At 70.1% G+C, this 24,199-nt stretch overlaps 1 protein-coding gene across 4 annotated transcripts in view; it reads right to left on the minus strand.

The window, feature by feature from the left end:
- Positions 1–24,199, minus strand: part of CPNE9 (copine family member 9) — an 80,488-nt gene that overhangs the window by 41,530 nt on the left and 14,759 nt on the right. For 2 of the 4 annotated variants that reach the window (XM_089781340.1, XM_089781341.1), the window contains 5 exons: positions 12,939–12,978; positions 8,780–8,856; positions 5,100–5,163; positions 1,040–1,143; positions 821–925 (listed from right to left, as the gene is read on the minus strand). In XM_089781340.1, coding sequence (XP_089637466.1) covers positions 821–925; positions 1,040–1,143; positions 5,100–5,163; positions 8,780–8,856; positions 12,939–12,978 — 390 coding nt within the window. Of the gene's footprint in view, positions 1–820; positions 926–1,039; positions 1,144–5,099; positions 5,164–8,779; positions 8,857–12,938; positions 12,979–15,507; positions 18,342–24,199 lie in introns of those variants that run through there. The other 2 variants (XM_089781343.1, XM_089781342.1) reach the window with 2 other exon arrangements.

A 24,199-nucleotide genomic window follows, 5' to 3' on the forward strand; every position in this document is an offset into this window, starting at 1 on the left:
CCTTCCCCCAGGGCCCCGCTCCCCTTCCCCTCCCTTCCCCCGGGGTCCCACTCCCCCTGCCCTGGGGCCCTGCTCCTCTTCCCCTCCCTTCCCCCGGGGCCCCGCTCCCCTTCCCCTCCCTTCCCCCGGGGTCCCACTCCCCCTGCCCTGGGGCCCTGCTCCTCTTCCCCTCCCTTCCCCCGGGGCCCCGCTCCCCTTCCCCTCCCTTCCCCCGGGGTCCCACTCCCCCTGCCCTGGGGCCCTGCTCCTCTTCCCCTCCCTTCCCCCAGGGCCCCGCTCCCCTTCCCCTCCCTTCCCCCGGGGTCCCACTCCCCCTGCCCTGGGGCCCTGCTCCTCTTCCCCTCCCTTCCCCCGGGGCCCCGCTCCCCTTCCCCTCCCTTCCCCCGGGGTCCCACTCCCCCTGCCCTGGGGCCCTGCTCCTCTTCCCCTCCCTTCCCCCGGGGCCCCGCTCCCCTTCCCCTCCCTTCCCCCGGGGTCCCACTCCCCCTGCCCTGGGGCCCTGCTCCTCTTCCCCTCCCTTCCCCCAGGGCCCCGCTCCCCTTCCCCTCCCTTCCCCCGGGGTCCCACTCCCCCTGCCCTGGGGCCCTGCTCCTCTTCCCCTCCCTTCCCCCAGGGCCCCGCTCCCCTTCCCCTCCCTTCCCCCGGGGTCCCACTCCCCCTGCCCTGGGGCCCTGCTCCTCTTCCCCTCCCCCCCCAGGGCCCCGCTCCCCCTGGGGCCCCGCCCCGGGCCAGAGAGCTGCCCTGCTCTGGGTGCTGCTGAGCTGGGAGGGGCACACAGCCCCAGGACAGGGCTGGGGAGGGCGTGTGGCTGCCTCCTGACCTGTCGTAGTCCCCGTTGCACAAGGCTCGCACGGGGATGGAGAACGGCTGCCATACTGGGTTGAGTGTGTTTTTCACCACTTCTGTCTTGTGGCAAATGGTGAACCTGGAGGAGGCACCAGAGAAGTGGGGCTGAGACCCCCCCCTTGCAGGCAGGCAGCCCCACGGCCCGGCAGGGGGTCTGCCCAGGCAAGGGCGGTCTCGTGGGCCCCCGACGTACGTGCCATCCTCATTGCTGCGGTAGAAGACCAGGAAGGGGTCGGATTTCCCAAAGAAGTCCTTCTTGTCCAGCTTGTTGGCGCACAGCTGCATGGTCACGATGTCCTGTGGGGCGCGGGCTCGTCAGGCGGCACAGCCACGGTGGGGCCTACACTGCGGAGCCAGGCCTCGGGCCTCCCCATGGTGCCGGCAGTGAGCCGGCCCTGCCACGGCCTGCCCCCGTACTGCTCCTGCCCCGCCACGTCCTGCCCCCGAGGGTCCCTGCCCCGCCACGGCCTGCCCCAGTACTGCTCCTGCCCCGCCACGTCCTGCCCCCGAGGGTCCCTGCCCCGCCACGGCCTGCCCCCGCACTGCTCCTGCCCCGCCACGTCCTGCCCCCGAGGGTCCCTGCCCCGCCACGGCCTGCCCCCGCACTGCTCCTGCCCCGCCACGTCCTGCCCCCGAGGGTCCCTGCCCCGCCATGGCCTGCCCCCGTACTGCTCCTGCCCCGCCACGTCCTGCCCCCGAGGGTCCCTGCCCCGCCATGGCCTGCCCCCGTACTGCTCCTGCCCCGCCACGTCCTGCCCCCGAGGGTCCCTGCCCCGCCACGGCCTGCCCCCGTACTGCTCCTGCCCCGCCACGTCCTGCCCCCGAGGGTCCTTGCCCCGCCACGGCCTGCCCCCGCACTGCTCCTGCCCCGCCACGTCCTGCCCCCGAGGGTCCCTGCCCCGCCACGTCCTGCCCCCGCACTGCTCCTGCCCCGCCACGTCCTGCCCCCGAGGGTCCCTGCCCCGCCACGGCCTGCCCCCGCACTGCTCCTGCCCCGCCACGTCCTGCCCCGCCACGTCCTGCCCCCGTACTGCTCCTGCCCCGCCACGTCCTGCCCCCGAGGGTCCCTGCCCCGCCACGGCCTGCCCCCGCACTGCTCCTGCCCCGCCACGTCCTGCCCCCGAGGGTCCCTGCCCTGCCACGGCCTGCCCCCGTACTGCTCCTGCCCCGCCACGTCCTGCCCCCGAGGGTCCCTGCCCTGCCGCGGCCTGCCCCCGTACTGCTCCTGCCCCGCCACGTCCTGCCCCCGAGGGTCCCTGCCCCGCCACGGCCTGCCCCCGCACTGCTCCTGCCCCGCCACGTCCTGCCCCCGAGGGTCCCTGCCCCGCCACGGCCTGCCCCCGCACTGCTCCTGCCCCGCCACGTCCTGCCCCCGAGGGTCCCTGCCCCGCCACGTCCTGCCCCCGCACTGCTCCTGCCCCGCCACGTCCTGCCCCCGAGGGTCCCTGCCCTGCCACGGCCTGCCCCCGCACTGCTCCTGCCCCGCCACGTCCTGCCCCCGAGGGTCCCTGCCCTGCCGCGGCCTGCCCCCGTACTGCTCCTGCCCCGCCACGTCCTGCCCCCGAGGGTCCCTGCCCCGCCACGGCCTGCCCCCGCACTGCTCCTGCCCCGCCACGTCCTGCCCCCGAGGGTCCCTGCCCCGCCACGGCCTGCCCCCGCACTGCTCCTGCCCCGCCACGTCCTGCCCCCGAGGGTCCCTGCCCCGCCACGTCCTGCCCCCGCACTGCTCCTGCCCCGCCACGTCCTGCCCCCGAGGGTCCCTGCCCTGCCACGGCCTGCCCCCGCACTGCTCCTGCCCCGCCACGTCCTGCCCCCGAGGGTCCCTGCCCTGCCGCGGCCTGCCCCCGTACTGCTCCTGCCCCGCCACGTCCTGCCCCCGAGGGTCCCTGCCCTGCCACGGCCTGCCCCGTACTGCTCCTGCCCCGCCACGTCCTGCCCCCGAGGGTCCCTGCCCTGCCACGGCCTGCCCCCGCACTGCTCCTGCCCCACCACTTCCTGCCCCCGAGGGTCCCTGCCCCGCCACGGCCTGCCCCCGTACTGCTCCTGCCACGCCACGTCCTGCCCCCGAGGGTCCCTGCCCTGCCACGGCCTGCCCCCGCACTGCTCCTGCCCCACCATGTCCTGCCCCCGAGGGTCCCTGCCCTGCCACGGCCTGCCCCCGTACTGCTCCTGCCACGCCACGTCCTGCCCCCGAGGGTCCCTGCCCTGCCACGGCCTGCCCCCGCACTGCTCCTGCCCTGCCACGTCCTGCCCCCGAGGGTCCCTGCCCCGCCACGGCCTGCCCCCGTACTGCTCCTGCCCCGCCACGGCCTGCCCCCGCACTGCTCCTGCCCCGCCACGTCCTGCCCCCGAGGGTCCCTGCCCTGCCACGGCCTGCCCCCGCACTGCTCCTGCCCCGCCACGTCCTGCCCCCGAGGGTCCCTGCCCTGCCACGGCCTGCCCCCGCACTGCTCCTGCCCCGCCACGTCCTGCCCCCGAGGGTCCCTGCTCCGCCACGGCCTGCCCCCGCACTGCTCCTGCCCCGCCACGGCCTGCCCCCGAGGGTCCCTGCCCTGCCACGGCCTGCCCCCGCACTGCTCCTGCCCCACCACGGCCTGCCCCCGCACTGCTCCTGCCCTGCCACGGCCTGCCCCCGAGGGTCCCTGCCCTGCCACGGCCTGCCCCCGCACTGCTCCTGCCCCGCCACGTCCTGCCCCCGAGGGTCCCTGCCCTGCCACGGCCTGCCCCCGCACTGCTCCTGCCCCGCCACGGCCTGCCCCCGCACTGCTCCTGCCCCGCCACGGCCTGCCCCCGAGGGTCCCTGCCCTGCCACGGCCTGCCCCCGCACTGCTCCTGCCCCGCCACGGCCTGCCCCCGCACTGCTCCTGCCCCGCCACGTCCTGCCCCCGAGGGTCCCTGCCCTGCCACGGCCTGCCCCCGCACTGCTCCTGCCCTGCCACGTCCTGCCCCCGAGGGTCCCTGCCCTGCCACGGCCTGCCCCCGCACTGCTCCTGCCCTGCCACGTCCTGCCCCCGCACTGCTCCTGCCCCGCCACGTCCTGCCCCCGAGGGTCCCTGCCCCGCCACGGCCTGCCCCCGAGGGTCCCTGCCCCGCCACGTCCTGCCCCCGAGGGTCCCTGCCCCGCCACGTCCTGCCCCCGAGGGTCCCTGCCCTGCCGTGGCCTGCCACCGCACTGCTCCTGCCCCGCCATGTCCTGCCTCCAAGGGTCCCTGCCCTGCCACGGCCTGCCCCCGCACTGCTCCTGCCCCGCCACGTCCTGCCCCCGAGGGTCCCTGCCCTGCCGTGGCCTGCCCCCGCACTGCTCCTGCCCCGCCACGTCCTGCCCCCGAGGGTCCCTGCCCCGCCACAGCCTGGCCCTCCCTGCCACGGCTGCCCCGACTAACCCTCCCCCGCCGCAGCCTGGCCCTCCCTGCCACGGCTGCCCCGACTAACCCTCCCCCGCCGCAGCCTGGCCCTCCCTGCCACGGCTGCCCCGACTAACCCTCCCCCGCCGCGGCCTGGCCCTCCCTGCCACGGCTGCCCCGACTAACCCTCCCCTGCCGCGGCCTGGCCCTCCCTGCCACGGCTGCCCCGACTAACCCTCCCCCGCCACGGCCTGGCCCTCCCTGCCACGGCTGCCCCGACTAACCCTCCCCCGCCACGGCCTGGCCCTGCACTGCTCCCTTACCACATCCTGCCCCCGACTGCCCCTCCCTGCCACGCCTGGCCCCACCTACCCGTGGCCCTGTCCTGTCATCTGTCCTCCCCTATCCTGGCCCTGCTTGGCTAACAAAGCTCTAGTGCTAGTGGAGAAGGGGGTTCAGGAACAGGAGCCAGCAGCCAAGGCCCTACCCTGGGGTCCGGCCGTGGGGACAGATGGCATGGTCCCAGGGGAGTCCCTGCTCTTGGCAGTTTCCTTCCCTTTGCCATTACCCCTGCTAGGAGGGGCTGCCCAGGGAAGGCCCCTGGGATGGGGTGGGGTGGGGGTTCCCTCAGGCAGCCCCTGGAGCTCAGGCGCACTGCTGATGGGGGGTGGGGACTGGCAGAGAAGGTGGCTGGGGCTGAAAGGCCCCCTGGCAGGGAGCCGGCCTGTTGTGGCACAGGACGTGCTCAGAGCCTGTTGGCCTGGGCCCCCACCCCACTGACATGGGGAGAGCCCCCCAGTGCTGAGGCCCCAGCCCGTACACATCGGAGCCCCACTTCCCCCCAGCGCCGCAGGGGCCAGCAGCCAGCCCGCCCCGCCCCGAGGGGCACCCCAAGACGCGCCCCCTCACCCGGCAGTTGCTGAGCTCCTCCACTGACAGCAGGATGGTCCCACACTTCTTCCCTGGGACCCCCCTGAAACGAGAAACATCCTCGTTGGCACGGGCAGGGTGGGCTGCGACTGCTCGGCCCCCAGAACCTGTCTGCCTCATTGGGGACTAGGTAAGGGGGCGATGGGGCCAAAGTCAGCACTGCAGCCCCCTAGGGGGCCAACACCACTGTCCAAACCAGAGCACACTCCCAGCAGGGGGCGCTAGGAAGAGGCAGGGGCTGGCTGTGGGGGGAGCGCCCAGCAGGGGGCGCTAGGAGGAGGCAGGGGCTGGCTGTGGGGGGAGCGCCCAGCAGGGGGCGCTAGGAGGAGGCAGGGGCTGGCTGTGGGGGGAGCGCCCAGCAGGGGGCGCTAGGAGGAGGCAGGGGCTGGCTCTGGGGGGAGCGCCCAGCAGGGGGCGCTAGGAGGAGGCAGGGGCTGGCTGTGGGGGGAGCGCCCAGCAGGGGGCGCTAGGAGGAGGCAGGGGCTGGCTGTGGGGGGAGCGCCCAGCAGGGGGCGCTAGGAGGAGGCAGGGGCTGGCTGTGGGGGGAGCGCCCAGCAGGGGGCGCTAGGAGGAGGCAGGGGCTGGCTGTGGGGGGAGCGCCCAGCAGGGGGCGCTAGGAGGAGGCAGGGGCTGGCTGTGGGGGGAGCGCCCAGCAGGGGGCGCTAGGAAGAGGCAGGGGCTGGCTGTGGGGGGAGCGCCCAGCAGGGGGCGCTAGGAGGAGGCAGGGACTGGCTCTGGGGGGAGCGCCCAGCAGGGGGCGCTAGGAAGAGGCAGGGGCTGGCTGTGGGGGGAGCGCCCAGCAGGGGGCGCTAGGAGGAGGCAGGGGCTGGCTGTGGGGGGAGCGCCCAGCAGGGGGCGCTAGGAGGAGGCAGGGGCTGCCTGTGGGGGGAGCGCCCAGCAGGGGGCGCTAGGAAGAGGCAGGGGCTGGCTGTGGGGGGAGCGCCCAGCAGGGGGCGCTAGGAGGAGGCAGGGACTGGCTCTGGGGGGAGCGCCCAGCAGGGGGCGCTAGGAAGAGGCAGGGGCTGGCTCTGGGGGGAGCGCCCAGCAGGGGGCGCTAGGAGGAGGCAGGGGCTGGCTGTGGGGGGAGCGCCCAGCAGGGGGCGCTAGGAGGAGGCAGGGGCTGGCTGTGGGGGGAGCGCCCAGCAGGGGGCGCTAGGAGGAGGCAGGGGCTGGCTCTGGGGGGAGCGCCCAGCAGGGGGCGCTAGGAGGAGGCAGGGGCTGGCTGTGGGGGGAGCGCCCAGCAGGGGGCGCTAGGAGGAGGCAGGGGCTGGCTGTGGGGGGAGCGCCCAGCAGGGGGCGCTAGGAGGAGGCAGGGGCTGGCTCTGGGGGGAGCGCCCAGCAGGGGGCGCTAGGAGGAGGCAGGGGCTGGCTGTGGGGGGAGCGCCCAGCAGGGGGCGCTAGGAGGAGGCAGGGGCTGGCTGTGGGGGGAGCGCCCAGCAGGGGGCGCTAGGAGGAGGCAGGGGCTGGCTGTGGGGGGAGCGCCCAGCAGGGGGCGCTAGGAGGAGGCAGGGGCTGGCTGTGGGGGGAGCGCCCAGCAGGGGGCGCTAGGAAGAGGCAGGGGCTGGCTCTGGGGGGAGCGCCCAGCAGGGGGCGCTAGGAGGAGGCAGGGGCTGGCTGTGGGGGGAGCGCCCAGCAGGGGGCGCTAGGAGGAGGCAGGGGCTGGCTCTGGGGGGAGCGCCCAGCAGGGGGCGCTAGGAGGAGGCAGGGGCTGGCTGTGGGGGGAGCGCCCAGCAGGGGGCGCTAGGAGGAGGCAGGGGCTGGCTGTGGGGGGAGCGCCCAGCAGGGGGCGCTAGGAGGAGGCAGGGGCTGGCTGTGGGGGGAGCGCCCAGCAGGGGGCGCTAGGAGGAGGCAGGGGCTGGCTCTGGGGGGAGCGCCCAGCAGGGGGCGCTAGGAGGAGGCAGGGGCTGGCTGTGGGGGGAGCGCCCAGCAGGGGGCGCTAGGAGGAGGCAGGGGCTGGCTGTGGGGGGAGCGCCCAGCAGGGGGCGCTAGGAGGAGGCAGGGGCTGGCTGTGGGGGGAGCGCCCAGCAGGGGGCGCTAGGAGGAGGCAGGGGCTGGCTGTGGGGGGAGCGCCCAGCAGGGGGCGCTAGGAGGAGGCAGGGGCTGGCTGTGGGGGGAGCGCCCAGCAGGGGGCGCTAGGAGGAGGCAGGGGCTGGCTGTGGGGGGAGCGCCCAGCAGGGGACGCTAGGAGGAGGCAGGGGCTGGCTGTGGGGGGAGCGCCCAGCAGGGGGCGCTAGGAGGAGGCAGGGGCTGGCTGTGGGGGGAGCGCCCAGCAGGGGGCGCTAGGAGGAGGCAGGGGCTGGCTGTGGGGGGAGCGCCCAGCAGGGGGCGCTAGGAGGAGGCAGGGGCTGGCTGTGGGGGGAGCGCCCAGCAGGGGGCGCTAGGAGGAGGCAGGGGCTGGCTCTGGGGGGAGCGCCCAGCAGGGGGCGCTAGGAGGAGGCAGGGGCTGGCTCTGGGGGGAGCGCCCAGCAGGGGGCGCTAGGAGGAGGCAGGGGCTGGCTCTGGGGGGAGCGCCCAGCAGGGGGCGCTAGGAAGAGGCAGGGGCTGGCTGTGGGGGGAGCGCCCAGCAGGGGGCGCTAGGAGGAGGCAGGGGCTGGCTCTGGGGGGAGCGCCCAGCAGGGGGCGCTAGGAGGAGGCAGGGGCTGGCTGTGGGGGGAGCGCCCAGCAGGGGGCGCTAGGAGGAGGCAGGGGCTGGCTCTGGGGGGAGCGCCCAGCAGGGGGCGCTAGGAGGAGGCAGGGGCTGGCTCTGGGGGGAGCGCCCAGCAGGGGGCGCTAGGAGGAGGCAGGGGCTGGCTCTGGGGGGAGCGCCCAGCAGGGGGCGCTAGGAGGAGGCAGGGGCTGGCTCTGGGGGGAGCGCCCAGCAGGGGGCGCTAGGAGGAGGCAGGGGCTGGCTCTGGGGGGAGCGCCCAGCAGGGGGCGCTAGGAGGAGGCAGGGGCTGGCTCTGGGGGGAGCGCCCAGCAGGGGGCGCTAGGAAGAGGCAGGGGCTGGCTGTGGGGGGAGCGCCCAGCAGGGGGCGCTAGGAGGAGGCAGGGGCTGGCTGTGGGGGGAGCGCCCAGCAGGGGGCGCTAGGAGGAGGCAGGGGCTGGCTGTGGGGGGAGCGCCCAGCAGGGGGCGCTAGGAGGAGGCAGGGGCTGGCTGTGGGGGGAGCGCCCAGCAGGGGGCGCTAGGAAGAGGCAGGGGCTGGCTGTGGGGGGAGCGCCCAGCAGGGGGCGCTAGGAGGAGGCAGGGGCTGGCTGTGGGGGGAGCGCCCAGCAGGGGGCGCTAGGAAGAGGCAGGGGCTGGCTCTGGGGGGAGCGCCCAGCAGGGGGCGCTAGGAGGAGGCAGGGGCTGGCTGTGGGGGGAGCGCCCAGCAGGGGGCGCTAGGAGGAGGCAGGGGCTGGCTGTGGGGGGAGCGCCCAGCAGGGGGCGCTAGGAGGAGGCAGGGGCTGGCTGTGGGGGGAGCGCCCAGCAGGGGGCGCTAGGAGGAGGCAGGGGCTGGCTGTGGGGGGAGCGCCCAGCAGGGGGTGCTGCAGGGTGAGGCGAGGACACTGGCCGGTGTGGCATGTGGGGGGTAGCAGCTGGCAGGCGTGGGGCTGCAGGGGCAGGGTTTGGCTGTCTGGGGGGCAGCACAGGGGCAGGACTGGGGGGGCTGGGGCTATTGGAGCAGGGGACAGAGGCTCACGTGAGGGGTCGCTCCAAGCGGCTCCGCTGGGATCCGATCACTTCCCCCAGTGCGACGAACGCCTGGCCCAGGAAGTCCTGCCAACGAGCTCGTGGTTAGAGCCCACGGAGCGACGCCCCCAGGCCTGGCTGCTCAGAGCCCCACCCCTGCCCCGGGCGCTGATGTTTGCGGATGACGCCGAGTGACTCAAGCCGCCCGGGAAGAGCCACGGAGCAGCCTCCAGCCAGGGCAGCAGGTGCACATGAGAGTAACGCTCCCCCGTGTCCAACGCCCGCCTCCCCTCACGTGGGCTGGCCCCGCCCCTTCAGCCAAAGCCCCGCCCCTGCACACTGCCTCCCCCCCCCCCCCCCCGATGGCCTGGGCCCGCCCCTTCCAGCCAAGGCCCCGCCCCTGCTCACTGCCCCCCCGCCCCTTCCAGCCAAAGCCCCACCCCTGCTCACTGCCCCCCTCGATGGCCTGGGCCCGCCCCTTCCAGCCAAGGCCCCGCCCCTGCTCACTGCCCCCCCCGCCCCTTCCAGCCAAAGCCCCGCCCCTGCTCACTGCCCCCCCGCCCCTTCCAGCCAAAGCCCCACCCCTGCTCACTGCCCCCGCTTCGATGGCCTGGGCCCGCCCCTTCCAGCCAAGCTCCCGCCCCTGCTCACTGCCCCCCCCCCCTTCCAGCCAAAGCCCCGCCCCTGCTCACTGCCCCCCCGCCCCTTCCAGCCAAAGCCCCGCCCCTGCTCACTGCCCCCCCGCCCCTTCCAGCCAAAGCCCCGCCCCTGCTCACTGCCCCCGCCTCGATGGCCTGGGCCCGCCCCTTCCAGCCAAGGCCCCGCCCCTGCTCACTGCCCCCCCGCCCCTTCCAGCCAAAGCCCCGCCCCTGCTCACTGCCCCCCCGCCCCTTCCAGCCAAAGCCCCACCCCTGCTCACTGGCCCCCCCCTCGATGGCCTGGGCCCGCCCCTTCCAGCCAAGGCCCCGCCCCTGCTCACTGCCCCCCCGCCCCTTCCAGCCAAAGCCCTACCCCTGCTCACTGCCCCCCCGCCCCTTCCAGCCAAGGCCCCGCCCCTGCTCACTGCCTCCCCCTCGATGGCCTGGGCCCGCCCCTTCCAGCCAAGGCCCCGCCCCTGCTCACTGCCCCCCCGCCCCTTCCAGCCAAGGCCCTACCCCTGCTCACTGCCCCCCCGCCCCTTCCAGCCAAGGCCCCGCCCCTGCTCACTGCCCCCCCGCCCCTTCCAGCCAAGGCCCCGCCCCTGCTCACTGCCCCCCCGTCCCTTCCAGCCAAGGCCCCGCCCCTGCTCACTGCCCCCCCCCCGCTCTTCCAGCCAAGGCTCCGCCCCTGCTCACTGCCCCCTCGATGGCCTGGGCCCGCCCCTTCCAGCCAAGGCCCCGCCCCTGCTCACTGCCCCCCCGCCCCTTCCAGCCAAGGCCCTGCCCCTGCTCACTGCCCCGCCCCTTCCAGCCAAGGCCCTGCGCCTGCTCACTGCCTCTCCCCCCCCCCCCGAATGGCCTGGCCCCGCCCCTTCCAGCCAAGGCCCCGCCCCTGCTCATTGTCCCCCCCCCCCGATGGCCTGGCCCCGCCCCTTCCAGCCAAGGCCCTGCCCCTGTTCACTCTCAGACCCCCTAGCTGTGGCACCGGGCGGAGCAGTGGAGATGGGTTGAGAGCATGTTTGGGGTTTCCACGAATCCACCCCATTCCCCCGCACAGCTCCCCTCCGTCCACCACCCCACATCTTGCTGAGACCAAAGAAGCTCCATGCCCCGCCACTGGGGGGAATTTATCTGGGACGCCCCAAAGGCAGCGCTGCGCAGGCAGCCTGTGGCCCTCCCCGCCAGGGGACGGGGTAGAGGGCAGAAACACCGTGAGCTAGCGCAGCTTGTAGGGGAAAGGGCCAACAATGCCTGTTGGGCAGGACAGACTGCGACTCGAGTCTGTGCCACCAGCTGCAAGAAGTGGGCAGGGATCGCTGGCTGCTTGCTCTGCTCCTCCCTCTGGGCCTGGCCTGGCACTGGCAGGACGCGGGGCTGGACGGGCCGCGGCGCTGGCGGGACGCGGGGCTGGACGGGCCGCGGCGCTGGCGGGACGCGGGGCTGGACGGGCCGCGGCGCTGGCGGGACGCGGGGCTGGACGGGCCGTGGCGCTGGCGGGACGCGGGGCTGGACGGGCCGCGGCGCTGGCGGGACGCGGGGCTGGACGGGCCGCGGCGCTGGCGGGACGCGGGGCTGGACGGGCCGCGGCGCTGGCGGGACGCGGGGCTGGACGGGCCGTGGCGCTGGATTCTTGCCCACCCCCCACAGGCAGAGCTTGCTGCCGAGTAAGGCCAGTGCTGCAGCCAGGAGCAGATGCTGTGGGGTGCCCCACTGGGAGGCAAGGGCATGGCTGGCAGCCACCCCCGCCCTCTGTGGTCTGGCAGGAGCAATGGCCTTGGCCCAGCCAGGAGGGGGAAGGGCCGTTCTCTCGCCCCGAAGCTCCTCTCCGCAGTTCTGCTTCCCTGCCCTGGAGGAGTCAGCCTGGCCCAGAACCGGCCCCCGGGGGGCACTGCCCAGAACCGGCCCCCGGGGGCACTGCCCAGAACCGGCCCCTGGGGGGCACTGCCCAGAACCGGCCCCGGGGGGCACTGCCCAGAACCAGCCCCCGGGGGGCACTGCCCAGAACCGGCCCCCGGGGGCACTGCCCAGAACCGGCCCCCGGGGGCACTGCCCAGAACCGGCCCCTGGGGGGCACTGCCCAGAACCGGCCCCCGGGGGGCACTGCCCAGAACCGGCCCCCGGGGGGCACTGCCCAGAACCGGCCCCGGGGGCACTGCCCAGAACCGGCCCCCGGGGGCACTGCCCAGAACCGGCCCCCGGGGGCACTGCCCAGAACCGGCCCCCGGGGGGCACTGCCCAGAACCGGCCCCCGGGGGGCACTGCCCAGAACCGGCCCCGGGGGGCACTGCCCAGAACCGGCCCCGGGGGGCACTGCCCAGAACCGGCCCCCGGGGGCACTGCCCAGAACCGGCCCCTGGGGGGCACTGCCCAGAACCGGCCCCCGGGGGGCACTGCCCAGAACCGGCCCCGGGGGGCACTGCCCAGAACCGGCCCCCGGGGGGCACTGCCCAGAACCGGCCCCCGGGGGGCACTGCCCAGAACCGGCCCCCGGGGGGCACTGCCCAGAACCGGCCCCCGGGGGGCACTGCCCAGAACCGGCCCCGGGGGGCACTGCCCAGAACCAGCCCCCAGCTCCACTTTGCCCTTCTGCCCCGGGTGGCACCTACCTTCTGTGGCCCGCGGCCGGCAGCAGAGAGCAGAGCAGACACGGAGTCAGGGGGTCCCCGACCTGCACCCCCCTCGGCAGCCAGAGGGGACTCTCGGGCGGCCGGTAGAGTAGAAGGGTCACTGGTTCCCAGCGTGGGGCCGATGTGGGCGCAGGCAGCCTCCTCGGGGGGGCTCCTGGGCCCTGACCCCCCCTCTCCTGCTCCCAGCCCGCTCACCTCACCCTACCCCGCCGAGACACCCCACCCCCAGCCTGGTGCAGCCCCGCCTCTGGGGCAGGAGTTGTGCCGCGTGCTGGGGGGACACAGAGTGACTGGAACAGCCCCCCTGGGCGCACACGGTGATGGGGGCCCCTCGCCCCCAGAGCCACTCTCAGCGCAGCCACATTCCGGCTGGAGAGCAGTGGGGGGCTCGGCCGCTACTCCCGGCCCCCAGTCCCCACCTCTCCTGGGCAGGGGGCGGAGGTGCCCGGCCCCACACAGACAGGCCTGAGCGCAGCTGGGGGGTATCAGAGCAGAGGGCAGAGTGAAGCAGGGGACCACTGCCAAGGGCAGGAAGGGCAGAGCTGGGGGCAGCGTGTGGGGGAGGGGCAGAGCGCAGCGGGGGCAGCCCGTGGGGGAGGGCGCCCTGCGTGGGGGAGGGGCAGGGCGCAGGGGGGGCAGCCCATGGGGGAGGGGCAGGGCGCAGGGGGGCAGCCCGTGGGGGAGGGGCAGGACGCACTGCGTGGGGGAGGGGCAGGGCGCAGGGGGGCAGCCCGTGGGGGAGGGGCAGGGCGCACTGCGTGGGGGAGGGGCAGGGCGCAGGGGGGCAGCCCGTGGGGGAGGGGCAGGGCGCACTGCGTGGGGGAGGGGCAGGGCGCAGGGGGGCAGCCCGTGGGGGAGGGGCAGAGCCGGGACCGGCCAAGCCGAGGGGCAGGTCCGTACTCACGTGCTTGGAGATGTTGCCGCTCTTGGAGTCCACGTTGTAGCTGGGGGCAGGGAGGGGGGGCGTTAGTGGCGGCCTGTAGGGCACCCCCAGAACGAGCTGTGCCAGGGCCGGGCCCAGGCAGCCACCCCGAGTCCCAGCGCTGGGGGTCTCCATGGACACACTGGGAGGCTGGACCCTCGCGTGCAGGCTCTGCCCCGGGCCCTGGGCGCAGGCAACTTCAGCCAGGGCCCATCTCACAAGCCAGCCTGAGGAGCCTCTGCCTGCCCCTCCACTGTCCTGCCCCCCTCCCCCTGCTGCCCCTGCCCCATTGCTGCCCAGCTCCCGTTGCCCCCTTCCCCTGCCCCCCTCTGCCCCCATCCCCCTGCTGCCCCTGCCCCGTTGCTGCGGGTGTGGGTGGGAGGGAAAGGCAGGTGTGGGAGGGTGGCGGCCAAGGGGGCCGTGCACGTCTCTCGGTTGCCGGCAGCCACGGCGGCTCTGGTGACGGCTGTGAGCGCCCGTGCAAGGGACGGCTGTGAGCGCCCGTGCAAGGGACGGCTGTGAGCGCCCGTGCAAGGGACGGCTGTGAGCGCCCGTGCAAGGGACGGCTGTGAGCGCCCGTGCAAGGGACGGCTGTGTGCGCCCGTGCAAGGGACGGCTGTGAGCGCCCGTGCAAGGGACGGCTGTGAGCGCCCGTGCAAGGGACGGCTGTGAGCGCCCGTGCAAGGGACGGGCTGTGCAGTGGGAAGCTGCTCGCCCTGTGCAGCCGCCCGGTGTCCGTGTCGCTCTGCGGGGCTGGGCGCAAGGAACGGGGGAGGTCGGCACGATCGCCGGCCAGCAGCCCCGTCTGTCCTTGAGTCCAAGCCGTGGCCCCCCTGGGCGTGGGAGGTCGGGTCTGCCAGGGACTTTTCCACGGAGGGTGGGCGGGAGAACTGCCACGCTCCCACCCAAAGTGGAATCTGGCGCGTCCCTCCCCAGGGCCCCCGCCGAGAAACGGGGCTTTGGGCGCGCTGGCCGGACTGGGGCGTGTTCCCGGCCAGGCTCACTCGCAGCCCGGACCCTGCAGCGCCGCGCCGGGGACTGACTGGCAGGCCCGAAGAACGGCTCCCCTGGAATCAGAGGCACTGCAGTCGGGAAACGCATCAGCTCTGTCTGTGCGGACGTGACAGGCTGGATCTCCCTGGGATCTGACCAGTCTTGACCACGGGGCTTCGCCAGTCCAGGGAGGTCCCTGCCGCTGGCCCCCGCCTGGCACCGGCTCCATTTCCGCCCCTGGCTGCTGCGTTGCCATGGCCCCGGCTCCACCAGGCTCCTACGCTCCCAGCCTCCTGCTGCCCAACTGCTGGCACTGGGGCTCTCTGCCCGGGATATCCAGGCCCTGCTGGGCCATGGATACAGCCCAGAGTCCCACGCCAGGGAGTGGGGGAGGAAGACTCCATGGCCCTCGTGGGCGCCAGGGCTGAGCCCACCGGCCAGGGAGGAAGGAGAACACCCGCTTTTGCAAGGGGAAGCTGCAAACTCGCCAGAACTCCACCGGCCTGGGGCCACAGAGGGACTGCAACAGGCCCGGGAATGCCCAGGTGCAGTGGGTGTGCTCTATGGCTGGTGCGGCTGAGACCAAGGACTGTGCAGAGCCCAACGCGCACGCTCTTTGGAACGCCCCTGCCGCCTGCGATTCTGATATTGCACAGCTGGGGCCTCTCCCTAGTCTTGGAACTTCTCACGTGAGGAAGGACATTCCAGAAAACAATATGCTGTGTTAAAAGGGAAACTGAGGCACGCTGCCCTATTGCTTCCATGGCTAAATGCCAAGAGTCCTCCACTATGGCGAACATGAACATCGACATCGACTGGATGGTAACTGGATTCCAAACATTGGCCAGAGCTTGTCTGGCGACTTTTGCTATTTTCTTAAGCTCTTGGCAAGATCACTAAGACCCAGGGAAGCGCGCTGCGCAAGATCCAGTGCGCTAGGGCTCTCGCCTTGGGGCGGTCGAAGGGCTGGGCGATCGTGTTATCTCCATGAGCCTAACCACAATGAAGCACGTTTCATAACCCGCTGCAGTTACACACCGATTGTTCTAGTGCTGGATTCGAACCTGCAGTGACCGAGGCAGACGTGAGGATGTTACTGGCATCCCCTCCCGCGGGGGTGGGGCGTTACTGGATTTTACTAGGAGCCTGCAGCTCAGCGCTGCCCCATGGACTGGGTTTGCCCAGCAGCCAGGTTGTAGCAAAAATGTCGATTTCCGCATTGGTTAGTATTGGGCGTAAGACACAACGATTTCATGTCTAATGACTTGCTCAGAAGTTCTGTGGCTTCTATTTCTCTCTCGTGCCTTGAGAACGTTTCCTCAGCTCCCGTCCCCTAACACCTTACTCTACTTACGCTACATGGCATCTTCATCATATGGACCCACAGGAAAAAGACCCTGGAAGAATTCCACAAGGATTTCAACAACTTCCCCCCACCATCAGCCTCAGCCTGGACCAGGCCACACGAGAAATCCACTTCCTGGACACCACAGTGCAATTAAATAATGGACAAATTTCCACCACCCTATACCGGAAACTCACCAACAGCTACACTTACCTTCATGCCTCCAGCTTCCATTCCAGACACATTTCCCAATCTAGCGTATCCAGCCAAGTCCTAAAATAAACCTGATTTGCTCCGATCCCACAGACAGACAGACAGACACCTACGGGATCTATACGGAGCATTAATAACACTGAAATACCCAGCGGAGAAGTGGAGAGCAGCTCGCCAGAGCCAGAGGAGAACCCAGACAGGAAATACGTCAAGACAAGCCCCAAAGAGAAAACAACAGAATTCCACTTGTCCCCACCTCCAGCCCCCAACTTAACCCCTTCAGCACATCATCCGCAATCTGCACCCCCCTCTCACAGGCCTTGGGGCACAGCCGACCCTCCCTGCCAGGTGTCCGGTGTTGAACCCGGCAGCCCGGTACAAGAATGCAGCAAGTACCGCAGATGTGAAACGTCCGCTATTTTCTGGGGTTCCCGGCTCAGCGTCCGGGAAGGGAGGCTGGCGGGGGAGAGAACGGGCCAGAAATTATAGGGGCTGCGACTGTATTTCGGCCCTGGGCACTTCTTCTGGGCAACAGAATTTTTTCCTTTTCTGGAGGGGGGTTGGTATTTTTTGTTAAACCATCTGGCAACCCTACTTACAGACAATCCACTATCCCGGGGTGGGGGAGCGCACAGCCCTTCCCCCGGCCCTGGCAGGACCAGGCAGCGCCGTGACGCGCCGCACGCTCCTCGCAGGGTCACGCGCTCCCCTCCCCACGCCCTGATTGGCCGGGGCCCCCCGCAAGGAGCACGCGGCACTTCAAGTCCGTGCGCTTGTGCAGGGCAGGGCGAAGCGACCCCCGCCTGCCAGGAGCATGGAGCGCCCGGGGGGGCGAGCATGCAAAGCCTCTTCCTGCCCTGCCAGGGGCATGGGTGCCTAGTGGGAAGGGGGGACAAAGGGGCTCCCCCCCAGGCCAATCAGGGTCTGTGGGTGGGGTAGCCCAGAAGCATCCTGGCCCCGCCCCTTCTGGCTTAGGCCCCGCCCCTTCCAGAGTAGCCCAGGGCCGCTTCAAAAATTTGTTTGAAGTGGCCCCTGGTCAAAAATGATTGCCCCCCTCCCCCGCCCTAGCCTCAGACAATTCTTTCCAGTCACCACGCAGCACATCTCCATCATCCTCAGCCGGGATCGCCCCTGCAGGCAGCCTGGAGCCAGCTCTGCCCACACAGCTACACCGGCCAGTCCATCACTGGAGCCGCCACACCGGCCAGCGCCCCAGCGCTCGTGTACGTGTGCCCGGCCCCGGATGCGATCTGCGCCCCGGGCCAGACCGGCCGGTCCCTGCGGAAGAGTGAACCGGCTGGGACGCTCGCCTGCCTGGACACTGACCAAGGGCTCTCCAAGTCAGGCCAATGCCACAGAGAAGGGTTGGAACTTCACTTCATTCCCAAGTTTCATTCTTATGCAGGTGGTCTGAATGGGGATACCAGCTGGCACAGGGCCAGCCACAGCCTAGTGACTTAACCACCCCAACAATGAAGGTGCCGATTGTTCTCAGCCTCTCCAACTAGTCAAGTGCTACAAAGCCTGTTCCTTGCTCTGAGTGTCCCTGTTCCAGACTCACTCCCCACTGCTGAGTGATCACAGCTCCTTAGGCCGTGCTCCCTGCTAGCACTGCACCCCTCGCCTGTGTCACCAGCTAAGTCCTGTCTTCTAGTGACTACTCATCGCATCTGCAGCTCTGCCCATGTGAGCGGTGCGAGTGCAGGGGTGGGAGTCAGGCCGCCAGACAGATGCCCAGGGGATCAAGAAGTGGGAACCTTGAAGATAAGCAGGGAACAGCCCTTGGCCTGAGGCTGAACGCAATCAGCAGCATTGACAGAGCTCTGGAGACAGGAAGAGACCCCCCAAGAGTGAGAGACACCGATGGGCAGCCTGACACTCCCCAGCAAAGGGGAACTCTGGAGAGCAGACTCGCACCTCCCAAGGGCGGAGGACGGCAGCACGACACTGCAAAGCCCACAGACTCCACCGGGACGGACGTGGATAAGAAGGGGGGCTCTTGCCATGGGACTCTGGGTTCGGTCCTGCAAGCCTCAGCGGAGCCTCAGAGGGACCCCGACTCTTCGCTCAGTCAGCCTGGCCTAGCCACCACGGACAGGTAACTGTGCCCCATCTGCAGGACGTGTGCATGAGCGTGCAGGACGTGTGTGTGTGCACATGTGCATGCAGGATGTCTGTGTGCAGGCGCACGTGCAGGACATGTATGTGCGCGCACACGTATGGGTGTGCGCGTGCAGGACGTGTGTGTATGTGCATGTGCATGCAGGACCTCTGTGTGAGGGCGCACGTGCATGCAGGATGTCTGTGCGTGTGGGCGAATGTGCAGGACATGTGTGCAGGACATGTGTGTGTGTGTGTGCGTGTGTGCAGGACGTGTGTGCGTGCGCGTGCAGGACGTGTGTGCATGCACGTGCAGGACGTGTGTGTGTGCTAGCGCGTGTACAGGACATCTGTGTTTGCATGTGTGCATGCAGGACCTCTGTGTGTGGGCACACGTGCATGCAGGATGTCTGTGTGTGCGGGCGCATGTGCAGGACATGTGTGTGTGTGTGGAGGACGTGTGTGTGCACGTGAGTGTGCAGGACGTGTACATGTGCACGACGTGTGTGTGTGCGGGCGCGCGTGCAGGACCTCTGTGTTTGCATGTGCGCATGCAGGACGTGTGTGTGTGTGCGTGCAGGACGTCTGTGTGCGGGCACACGTGCAGGACGTGTACGTGTGCAGGACGTGTGGGCGTGCGCATGCAGGACGTGTACTTGTGCAGGACGTGTGGGCGTGCGCATGCAGGACGTGTGGGTGGGCGCGTGTAGGACGTGTACGTGTGCAGGACGTGTGGGTGTGCGCGTGCAGGATGTGTACGTGTGCAGGACGTGTGGGTGTGCGCGTGCAGGACGTGTGGGTGGGCGCGTGTAGGACGTGTACGTGTGCAGGACGTGTGGGTGTGCGCGTGCAGGACGTGTACGTGTGCAGGACGTGTGGGTGTGCGCATGCAGGACGTGTGGGCGTGCGCGTGCAGGACGTGTGGGCGTGCGCGTGCAGGACGTGTGGGCGTGCGCGTGCAGGACGTGTACGTGTGCAGGATGTGTGGGCGTGCGCGTGCAGGACGTGTACGTATGCAGGACGTGTGGGCGTGCGCGTGCAGGACGTGTACGTGTGCAGGACGTGTGGGCGGGCACGTGCAGGACGTGTACGTGTGCAGGACGTGTGGGCGTGCGCGTGCAGGACGTGTACGTGTGCAGGACGTGTAGGTGTGCAGGACGTGTGGGCGTGCGCATGCAGGACGTGTACGTGTGCAGGACATGTGGGCGTGCGCGTGCAGGACGTGTGGGTGGGCGCGTGCAGGACGTGTACGTGTGCAGGGGGTGTGCGCGTGCAGGACGTGTGCGTGTGCAGGACGTGTGGGTGTGCGCGTGCAGGACGTGTGGGCGTGCGCGTGCAGGACGTGTGGGCGTGCGCGTGCAGGACGTGTGGGCGTGCACATGCAGGACGTGTACGTGTGCAGGACGTGTGGGCGTGCGCGTGCAGGACGTGTACGTGTGCAGGACGTGTGGGTGGGCGCGTGCAGGACGTGTACGTGTGCAGGACATGTGGGCGGGCGCGTGTAGGACGTGTACGTGTGCAGGACGTGTGGGCGTGCGCGTGCAGGACGTGTGGGTGGGCGCGTGTAGGACGTGTACGTGTGCAGGACGTGTGGGTGTGCGCGTGCAGGACGTGTACGTGTGCAGGACATGTGGGTGTGCGCGTGTAGGACGTGTACGTGTGCAGGACGTGTGGGTGGGCGCGTGTAGGACGTGTACGTGTGCAGGACGTGTGGGTGTGCGCGTGCAGGACGTGTACGTGTGCAGGACGTGTGGGTGGGCGCGTGTAGGACGTGTGCGCGTGCAGGACGTGTGGGTGTGCGCGTGCAGGACGTGTGGGTGTGCGCGTGCAGGACGTGTACGTGTGCAGGACGTGTGGGTGGGCGCGTGCAGGACGTGTACGTGTGCAGGACGTGTGGGTGTGCGCGTGCAGGACGTGTGGGTGTGCGCGTGCAGGATGTGTACGTGTGCAGGACGTGTGGGTGTGCGCGTGCAGGACGTGTACGTGTGCAGGACGTGTGGGTGTGCGCGTGCAGGACGTGTACGTGTGCAGGACGTGTGGGCGTGCGCGTGCAGGACGTGTACGTGTGCAGGACTTGTGGGCGTGCGCGTGCAGGACGTGTACGTGTGCAGGACGTGTGGGCGTGCGCGTGCAGGACGTGTACGTGTGCAGGACGTGTGGGCGTGCGCGTGCAGGACGTGTACGTGTGCAGGACGTGTGGGCGTGCGCGTGCAGGACGTGTACGTGTGCAGGACGTGTGGGCGTGCGCGTGTAGGACGTGTGGGTGTGCGCGTGCAGGACGTGTACGTGTGCAGGACGTGTGGGTGTGCGCGTGCAGGACGTGTACGTGTGCAGGACGTGTGGGCGTGCGCGTGCAGGATGTGTACGTGTGCAGGACGTGTGGGCGTGCGCGTGCAGGACGTGTACGTATGCAGGACGTGTGGGCGTGCGCGTGTAGGACGTGTGGGTGTGCGCGTGTAGGACGTGTACGTGTGCAGGACGTGTGGGTGTGCGCGTGCAGGACGTGTACGTGTGCAGGACGTGTGGGTGTGCGCGTGCAGGACGTGTACGTGTGCAGGACGTGTGGGCGTGCGCGTGCAGGATGTGTACGTGTGCAGGACGTGTGGGCGTGCGCGTGCAGGACGTGTACGTATGCAGGACGTGTGGGCGTGCGCGTGTAGGACGTGTGGGTGGGCGCGTGTAGGACGTGTACGTGTGCAGGACGTGTGGGTGTGCGCGTGTAGGACGTGTACGTGTGCAGGACGTGTGGGTGTGCGCGTGCAGGACGTGTACGTGTGCAGGACGTGCGGGTGTGCGCGTGCAGGACGTGTACGTGTGCAGGACATGTGGGCGTGCGCGTGCAGGATGTGTACGTGTGCAGGACGTGTGGGCGTGCGCGTGCAGGACGTGTACGTATGCAGGACGTGTGGGCGTGCGCGTGTAGGACGTGTGGGTGGGCGCGTGTAGGACGTGTACGTGTGCAGGACGTGTGGGTGTGCGCGTGTAGGACGTGTACGTGTGCAGGACGTGTGGGTGTGCGCGTGCAGGATGTGTACGTGTGCAGGACGTGTGGGTGTGCGTGTGCAGGACGTGTGGGCGTGCGCCTGTGTATGCACACGCAGGATGTGTGTGGGGGGGTGTCTTTATGCAGCAGATGCGAACTGCTTCCCGACAGCCGTCTCAGCGAACGCGGCGTGTCGCCTTTCCCTGGAAGGGATGCCGTGTGCGTTCCAGAGGTGCGCCCCGGTGAGGCGTCCCAGGCAGGCTGCTGCTCCCTGGCGCTGGCGGCGCCGCTCACGGCCCGTGTGGGGCTGGGGGCAGTGAGAGACGCAGGCTCTGCTGCTGTTCAACAGGCCTCGCCCGCCGCCTGGGGAAGGGGAGCGACAGCACTGGGAGCCTGGGGGCGTGTCACGTTATTGGATTGTGAGGGGAGCAGCTGGGTCACTGCTGCACCCATGGGGGGTGCTGGCCCCAAGGGTCGGTACAGGGGCCATGTGGGGGGGCAGATAGAAGCTTCCTTTCTTCTGATTCCGTACATGCTACTGTGATCTGTGAGCACTTCGTGTGGGCACCAGCTGTTTCTCTGGGTGTGGCTGAGCGATGGGCAAAGCCTATGGACATGCTGATGAGTGAAGCTCTGGAACAATGGCCCTCTATGGGCCAAGGACACCCCTCAAGAGTGGGGACGGATACCTGGGGGCTGCCAGCAGGGGACACAGGGACAGGCCGCTGGCCTGGTGACCCGCTGCGGCCAAGAAGAGACCAGGAAGGAGGCATAAAGATGCCATGTGGCCAACTCCATCTTGGTCTTCAGCTCCACTTCTGACCCCAGATGCGGCCTCGCAGGGAATCACGAGCCAGGAAGACCTGTGGACCCATCCTGGCGTAGGATGTGCACCAAGGACTTTTGAGCCAGCAGCTGTAACATCTCTGCTAGAGCCTGCATCGAGCACTGGGAGATTCGGTGCATGTAACGTACTGTCCTTTAACAACCTCACTCTCAGGCTTTTCTTTCTTGTGATAATAAACCTTTAGTTTTAGATGCTAAAGGATTGGCCCAGCGTGATTTGTGGGTAAGGTCCAGAGGGTAAATTGACCAGGGATCTGTGGCTGGTTTCTTGGAACCGGACAGAACTTGTTCGGGGTAGGTGGGATTGGGTGCTAGGACCCCCCACCTGTGTATGAGGCCCGGGGCCATCTGGGGCACGGATATTGCTGGGGTGTCGGAGGGGTTTTGCTCGGGAGGCTTCAGGCAGGTGGCTGGAGCGCTCTGTGGGACTGGTTTGTGGCCTGTTTGGAGAGGTCACCAGTCTGGGGGCTGTAAGGAGCCCCAAAGTTGAGCAATTCACCCTGAACGGACGCCCTCAGCTGTGCCCAGACCCGGTCCAGTCCGTCACAGGGGTGTGGAGGTGGGGTGTGATGGGGAAGATGGGAAGGTGTAGTGGTGGGGGTGGGTGGGGATGTAGAGGTGGGTGTGTGCTGGGGGCATGGGGAGGTGTGGAGGAGGAAGTGTGGAGGTGGGGGTGTGCTGGGGGGCATGAGGAGGTGTGGTGCGGGTGTGGAGGTGGGGCAGGGTGGGGGCGCGGTGGGGCGCGGAGGTGGGGTGGGGCAGGGTGGGGGCACGGTGGGGGCAAAGGTGGGGGCAAAGGTGGGGCGCGGTGGGGGCGTGGAGGTGGGGCAGGTTGGGGGCGTGGAGGTGGGGGCGGAGGTGGGGGTGGAGGCGCGGTGGGGGCGGGGTGGGGTGGGGGCGCGGAGGTGGGGGCATGCTGGGGGCACAGACGTGAGGTGGGGCGGGGCGGGGCAGTGGGGCCTAGGGGAGAGCTCGGGTGCTTCTCACAAGCCCAACACAGCTGCCCCACATCCCGCCCTGCGGCGTCAGTCCGGAGCTGCCACGCCGGGAGCCACGCAGCCCCACGCGCCCCTGGGACTCCAGTCCAGTGCGGCTCCCATAGCCACGCGGGGAAGCTGGGGATGGGCAGGGGAGGGGCCCAGGAAGGGTGAACAGAGGGAGGGTGTGATGTAGTGGGGGGTAACTTGCTAACTCACTGGCCACTGTCTGTAGCACCACGGAGCAAGACAGGGGATGAGTCACTATGCAAAGGGTGTCTCAATCTGTCTGACCAGCTACCCCCCATGGGGAGAAACAAAGGAAGGTGGGGTTCTGGGCCCCGGGGGCGGAGGTGACTCTGGCCCGATCCGACATAGTGGCCCCGGAGCGGATACTACCCCACCCCCAGCTGGCCCTGAAGGGCATAGACGGGTCCCCGTTTAAGGTGCCTGTAGCCCGGGTGCATCTGAAATGGGGGGCGAAGGAAGGTCTCAAGGAAGTGGGGGTGCACCCGCACTTGCCCACCGAGGTGCTGATGGGGAGTGACCTAGAGGAGTGGCCCCAGGAATCCCAGCGGGCTCCAGTCACCACCCGGAGCCAGAGCCAGCGGGGGGCTGACAACGTGGGTCCAGGGAAGGACTCCTGGCAGCGTCCTCAGGGTCCCATCCCAGTGGACACGGGGTCCAGCCAGGCTGGGACTCCGGACCTAGGCAGAGGTGGGGGACAGGTCCCGATCCCTGCCTCAGCGGCTGAATTCCAGGCTGAGGTGCAGGCAGACCCCTCCTTGCAGAGGCTGAGGGACCAGGCTGGCCTCCGTGCAGCTCGGCCCCGGGGGAGAGGTGGCCAGGAGAGATTCCTGCGGGAGCGTGGGCTCCTGTTCCGTGAGTGGCTCCCCCCCAGGAAGGCGAGGGCATGGGGGGTCCAGCGGCAGCTGGTCGTCCCCCGAAAGTATCGCCTCAAGCTGCTGTATTTGGCCCACGACGTCCCCGTTGGGGGCCACCGGGGGATCCGGAGCACCCGGCTGAGGCTGCTCCAGCACTTCTATTGGCCGGGAATCTTTACAGCCGTGCAGCGGTACTGCCGGTCCTGTGACTCCTGCCAGAGGGGCGGGAAGGCCCAAGACAGGAGGAAAGGGGCTTGCGGGTCCCTACCCCGTATGGAGGAGCCTCTGGGCTCGCTGAGAGAGTTATGGGAGGGGAAGACCTCCCTGGATGGAGCGTCGGGGGTGGAAGCCGCCCTGGCTGTCCAGAGAAGGCTCGCTGGGCTCATGGCCCCAGCCCGAGAGACCCTGGCCAGAGATCAAGGCCAGCGGAAGGGTGGGTGTGACCCCCGAGGACAGGCCTGCGCCAGTCGCCCTGGAGCGGGCAGCGAGTGGACAGAGGGAAGCCAATTCATGTGGGGCCTCGCCACGGCCGGCCCGAGTCAAGGGGAGCACCCATGTCCCCAGGGCGGGTTCCCACGCAGAGGACCCGAACTTCCCTAGGTCACGAGCAGAGTGACCCTGCTCAGTTCGCTCTCAGAGGGGGGAGAACTGTGATGTAGTGGGGGGGGAACTTGCTAACTCACTGGCCACTGTCTGTAGCACCACGGAGCAAGACAGGCGATGAGTCACTATGCAAAGGGATCTCTCAATCTGTCTGACCAGCTACCCCCCATGGAGAGGAACAAAGGAAGGTGGATGCTGCCCTGGCCGGGGGGCAGGGCTGGAAGAGAGTTAGTGTCTGTCTGGGAACATGGAGGAAGCAGCCTCAGCAACAGGCTGGGGGGTTTAGAAGCCGAGAACCC

This window comes from Pelodiscus sinensis, chromosome 11 (genome assembly GCF_052426305.1).
Source record: "Pelodiscus sinensis isolate ZL-2025 chromosome 11, ASM5242630v1, whole genome shotgun sequence".
In the NCBI taxonomy this organism is placed as follows: Eukaryota; Metazoa; Chordata; order Testudines; family Trionychidae; genus Pelodiscus; species Pelodiscus sinensis.